This window comes from Lynx canadensis, chromosome D1 (genome assembly GCF_007474595.2).
Source record: "Lynx canadensis isolate LIC74 chromosome D1, mLynCan4.pri.v2, whole genome shotgun sequence".
Lineage (NCBI taxonomy): Eukaryota > Metazoa > Chordata > Mammalia > Carnivora > Felidae > Lynx > Lynx canadensis.
In genome coordinates, this window is record NC_044312.2 from 61633163 (window position 1) to 61639162 (window position 6000).

At 38.3% G+C, this 6000-nt stretch overlaps 1 protein-coding gene across 1 annotated transcript; it reads right to left on the reverse strand.

Moving 5' to 3' along the window:
* Nucleotides 1-3962: 3962 nt before the first annotated feature.
* On the reverse strand, nucleotides 3963-4901 carry LOC115525920 (olfactory receptor 52A1). The gene has a single exon (XM_030333331.1). The coding sequence runs from the start codon at nucleotides 4899-4901 to the stop codon at nucleotides 3963-3965; it is 939 nt and encodes a 312-aa protein (XP_030189191.1).
* Nucleotides 4902-6000: the final 1099 nt, after the last annotated feature.

The following is a 6000-nucleotide window of genomic DNA, read 5'->3' on the forward strand; positions in this document are numbered from 1 at the left end:
CATTAAGACCTCTTTCTTCATCTGCAATCACTCCTCCTAGGAAAAATCCATGGCCTTTTGGAAGCTCTCTCATGAAGTCTTGAGGAATACAACCCTTGAAAATATTCATTTGATATTTATTTATCATATTTTAATCACACAAAGAAAATACCGGACCCAAATCATAAAATGATTAAACGAAACAAGACAGTACTTCAAAGTAAGGATATACAAGTGGAAAAAAGAAGCAAAGGACTGATGCAGTCTTATAAATGTTAATTATGGAGACAAGCATCTTCCATCAATCAGCCTGTCAAAGCTTAAAAATCTCAGTCATAACCAGTGTTTTCAAAAATTCAGACATGAAAGTGCTATTAGTCGTTGTAAATGATGCAATCTCTCTGTAGCATCATTTTGAAGTTTCTAGAAATCATTAAAATTACTCTTTAAATGTATATATATTTTTCTTTTTCAGTTAGCTTTATGTTCAGGAATGTATTCTGGCCACCTGCGTGGCTCAGTTGGTTAAGCATTTGATTCTTGATTTTGGCTCAGATCACAATCTCACAGTTCGTGAGACTGAGCCCCATGTTGAGCTCTGATCTGTCAGCATGGAACCTGCTTGGGATTCTCTCTCTCCCTTTCTCTTGGCCCCTCCCCTGCTCGCTCTCTCTCACTCTCTTTCTCAAAAATAAATACATATTTAAACAAAGAATGTATCCTATAATTGTCCTGGCCAAGTGTGTGGGAGGATAGAGAGTCCTGGTTACCTTATGTCCTTGCAATAACCCATTTGTTTTTCTCTTCCATTTTTAGGTGTCAGGTTGGAGCTGGTCTTGAAAATTTGGAGGCCATAATAATGGCTAATCTGGACTCTAGGCCTGATTTTGTATTGAATACTGACACTTGAGGATGGTGCAACTAGGTTCCAGTTTCACATTCTATCTTCCTGTCATTTTCATATTCCCTTATTTTTAGGATAACTGTCAGGACTAGTCATTGTTAGATGTATTTCGAACTTCTCCAGATAAACTTGGAATTTTAGTGGACCACCACAAGTTGCCTGCTGCCTGTTTTTGTATAGTTCAGTAGCTAAGAACAGTTTTTACAGAATTCTTTCAGTCAGTGTGGTGATAGGGAAATGTAAGGTTCAGCAGAATATTATCCCCCAGAAAAAAATGAATTCCACTCTTCTACTTAGTAGAACTTAGCAAAAGGGAAACTATAGAATTATGACTATTGATAATATTAGATTTTGAATGTCATCAAAATTTTTGTGGAAATATATTTTCTATCTTGCTACCTAAATACCTACTTAATAATCTTCAACTGTCTCTTTGTCCACAAAACCTGAGATATGTATTTGTCCCTTTCCATAAAGGTTGTTGAACCCTGGCTAAAGCACGAGGAAATTACTTCCGATGTTATTTCAGCTTTGTTCCTAAATAAATTGTTACCTAAGAACAACAATTCCTACTGGCAACCTGTTCTAATCATAGGCAATAGATATTGATATTGAAAATATTTTCAAAACATTCCCCAAGATGGCCTTTAGATTTATGAGTAACCATCCTCAGCAGTCATTGATATGTGATGAGGCTGATTCCATGAAACAAGCCAGAGTTCTCCTCATTTATGTGACATGCAATCTAGTATATTTTATAGATGCATTGATTTTAATGTCATAAATCAAATTATGGGCATTTGCACACATGTGCATATTTTCCGTGACCATTCATTAAATGATCTATGAGCTGAAATTTTCAGGAATAGTCTGCTATCCTTAAGTGCTCAAGTCTTTAATCTCAGATAAAAACTCCATCTCTTCACTAATTTAGTAGCCTTTACTGATTAAAAAGTGTGTTGTCTTATATTCACTGAGAAGTATGCTGTCACAAGCACACAAAAAAAACATGTGTCCTTTTTACAGAGAAAAATTTATAATAACACATAGCTTTCATAATAAAGTTCAACATCTTTGCAGAGTGTCTATGGCTATTCCTTTTTTGTTCTTTTCAAGTATAACTGACACAAAATGTGACATTAGTTACGGGTGTACAACATGGTGATTTAGCACGTCTATACCTAATGCTGTGCTCACAAGTTTATCTACCATCTGTCACCATACGAGCCTATTACTGTACCCCTGACTATACTCCTGATGCTGGACCTTTTATCTGCCTAACTTGTTCATTCCATAACTGGAAGCTGTATCTCCTGCTCGCCTTTCACCTATTTTGCCCTGTGGGGCCATTCTTGATATTCACATTGCCTTTGTCTCTGCAAACTGTATCTTACATTAAAACAAACAAACCCTGTGCATTCACACGCCCATCGTTTGTACTATAAGTCTCATTTTCATCTACCTGACGTGGTGTGTCCCTACTTGGTCAATCATTCATGATTCCTTAAGAATCAGATTTCCTAACTAAATACCGAGAAGCACAATTTTCACTCTCCTGCTTACTACTTTCTGTTGGACTTCGGTATTTCATTCTCTCTGCTAATGAACAGTGTCCCTGAAAACCACCACAACTTCTCTCTCACTTGCCCTTCTCTTTCTTTCTGTTTCTCTTCCAGAAATATAAGGATATGTTAAGCAATGTGTCAAATTCCCAGTCTGTCTATATTGTCTAGTGTAATAATTACAATTTTCTGATTTTATTTTACTCTAAGATTTGTTTTTTACTTGTCTATGTATTTATTTTGAGAGTGAGAGAAAGGGAGAGAGAATCCAAGAAGGCTCTGTGCTGTCAGCACAGAACCTGATGCAGGGTTCAAAGTCATGAACTGTGAGATCATGACCTGAGCTGAAATGAAGGGTCAGAAGATTAACCGATTGAGCCACAAAAGAGCCCCTGTAGTTTGATTTTAAATTGCTGAATCAATAAATAAGCAACAGAGCTGTACTGATGTGGGGGTTCCTCAGTGGCTCAGTTGGTTGAGTCTGACCCTTGTCAGCTCAGGTTGCGATCTCATGGGTTCTTGGAAACGAACCCTACTTTAGTACTGTCAGTGTGGAACCAACTTAAGATACTCTCTCTCCCTCTCTCCACCTCGCTTTCTCTCTCTAAAAATAAATAAATAACATTTAATTAAATAAGAAAGAAAGAAATGTCTTGATGTGTAAAATGGAACACTTCACTTCTCATGATTTTTTTACCTGTAAATTCCTGAATGACTCTGGAGATGTACTGAAATTTTTGTATTATTATCTCATTGCATCCATAAGTGTTTGGTTTTTATTATTTATATGTTTGTTTGTTTGTTTTGACACAGCATGGTTTCAACACAGTTTCTCAAAGAACATTTTTTAGTTGACGAAGAAGTTTCAAGACAGATCAACAACTTGTTTTCACTGAGTACCTGGACACTATAGACAAATGGCTTTGGATGCATTTAAATTCAGTGACTGATGCATATATGTGAATCTCTGGAAAATAATTCTTAAAGGAGGAGGCTCAACCAGGGACTAAAAAATAAAACAGGAGGGTGCCTGAGGGGCTCAGTCAGTTGAGCCCCCTACTCTTGGTTTCTGCTCAGGTAACAATCCAATGGTTTGTGGGTTTGAGCCCCACATTGGGCTCTTCACTGACAGCAAAGAGCCTACTTGGGACTCTCTCTCTCCCTCTGTCTCTGTGACCCTCTTCCACTCTCTCTCTTTCTCTCAAAAGGAATAAGTAAGCTTTATGAATGAATGAATGAATGAATGAATGAATGAAATGATGAAAACAATGTATGTTCACTAATTTGTTCTTATGTTCCTTGTTCTCATGACCCAGTAGCATCCAAAAGCACACTGACTGATATTTGTCATGGGGTATGATAAGGTGAAAACCATAAAATGCCGACAAATTTAACAAAATAAATATGTGAGACTGAAGCATTGCAGATAATGTGGCCTTTTAACTATTATATTTAATTTTAAGAGATTGTTACTTTTGCATAATGGGGAAGGCTGAGGATGTTAATCACAGTGCATTTTATGAAGAGAACATCTTTACCACATGAATGCGGATCTGCTTGGTCTTGGCACCATAGACAAGTGGATTGAGAAAAGGGGGGACCAGCAAGTAGAGGCTAGAAAAGAGGATGTGGATATAAGGGGGAACATGAGCACCAAACCTATGTGTGAAGAAGGAGAAGAAGGCAAGGAGGTAGAACTGGAGGAAGACACACATGTGAGCGATGCACGTATTGAATGCTTTCAACCGAGCCTCCTTCTGGGGCAAACGAAAAACTGTGAAAAAGATCTGTGCATAAGACAAAGTGATGAATGTGAGGTCGAACCCTGCAACTATAAATGCCACAAACAAACCATAGATTTTGTTGGCCCGCACATTTTCTGCAGCCAGTTTCACAATGGCCATATGCTCACAGTAGCAGTGGGAGATGATGGTTGTATGGTAAAACTGAAACCGACATTTTATCAGTACTAAAGATGGGGCTACGAGAAGGGCAGCCCTGAGTGTTACCAAAGCCCCTATTTGGGTGACTAGGCGATGGGTGAAGATGGCAGAATGTCTTAGTGGATAACAGATGGCCACATAACGGTCCAGAGCCATGGCCAACAGGATGCCTGACTCTATGCCCTGAAATGTGTGGATGAGCCCCATTTGAAGCAAGCAAGAATCAAAATAAATCTCTGGCACATGAAACCAGAAGATTCCAAGCATCTTGGGCACAATGCTCGTGCCAAGTACAATATCTGTGACTCCCAGCATGCCTAGAAAAATGTACATGGGCTCATGGAGGCTGCGCTCTGACCTGATGATGATCAGAAGCAAGAAATTTCCAATGATAGCAATGAGATACATGACACAGAATGGAATCCCAATCCAGCACTGCACAGTCTCTAGGCCTGGGATCCCTATCAGTGTCAACACAGAAGGCATGAAGACTGTGATGTTGGAAATGGACATAATGTCCTCCGGCCTCCAGATGAAAATGAAAGAAGGTTCTCAGTCAGTGGCACTCTTCTTTTCTACTCCTGTTTTTATCCTGTCATCATAGCAAGTATCTCTGATTTTGGCAGAAAACCTTAAGATCATACCATCCATCTCATTTACATTATTGAAGGGGAAAGATAGATCCATAGATACACATTGCTGTGTTCAGGAAGGACATCCACGAGTAGTGTAGCACAATAAGAAGTTATGTAGAAGGCAAGCCAACTGCATTAAATCCCTCAGATCATCTGCATAAGGGAATCGCCTGCTGATCTGTTTGTTATTTCCTTCTGGGCCTGTGGACAAAAGAATTATACCTGTTTAATTTGCGTATAAAGGGCATTTCAGTCAGAGTTTGATGAATCTCTCCTTATCCCATGTCCCTGCTACTCAACAGTACTATTATTTTCTGTTGTCTCTAGGTCTGTAACTGTCAGTGTGAACCAGAAAATCTCTGACCGGTACATTCATATTAAAGCTCCCTATTAAAGAACAGAGAGGAACAGCTGAAATCCTAGTGTGAAATATATATAGATATCTATATCTGTCTATAGTTTCTGTGTCTATGTAAGAGTGCATGTCCTTTCAAAAGAATGTGAAGGAAAAGCTTTGGAAAAGATGATCTAATTCAATGTACTTTGGTGAGTTCTGAGTCAAAGTTCCATGCAAGTTTTACATTTCTAATAAGACTGCATTATGTTTTGTCTATATTATTAACAACTGAAATACTGGAAATTAGTTGTGTGCTTAAAATAACTGCCATTCTCTAATACACATCACTGAATACCTAGAAGTGAGGAATCCGTAGGAGGCAAGAGGACTCATTCTTGCTGACTACAGAAGATAGGAAAATGGGTAAATGGGTAACTTGGAAGAATAGATACCAGTTTCCTGGGTCTAATAGTTCAGAACTTCCATTAGCATGAGATTTGACCCATAGCTTCATTCATTCTTAATGTATGTCATGTAATGTATGTAATGTAATATAGACCATATGAATGACTGTATCACTTTGGGAGCTCAGACATAGGAAATGTATAGGCAATAAAGCGGTGAAAGATAGGTTCCTTAA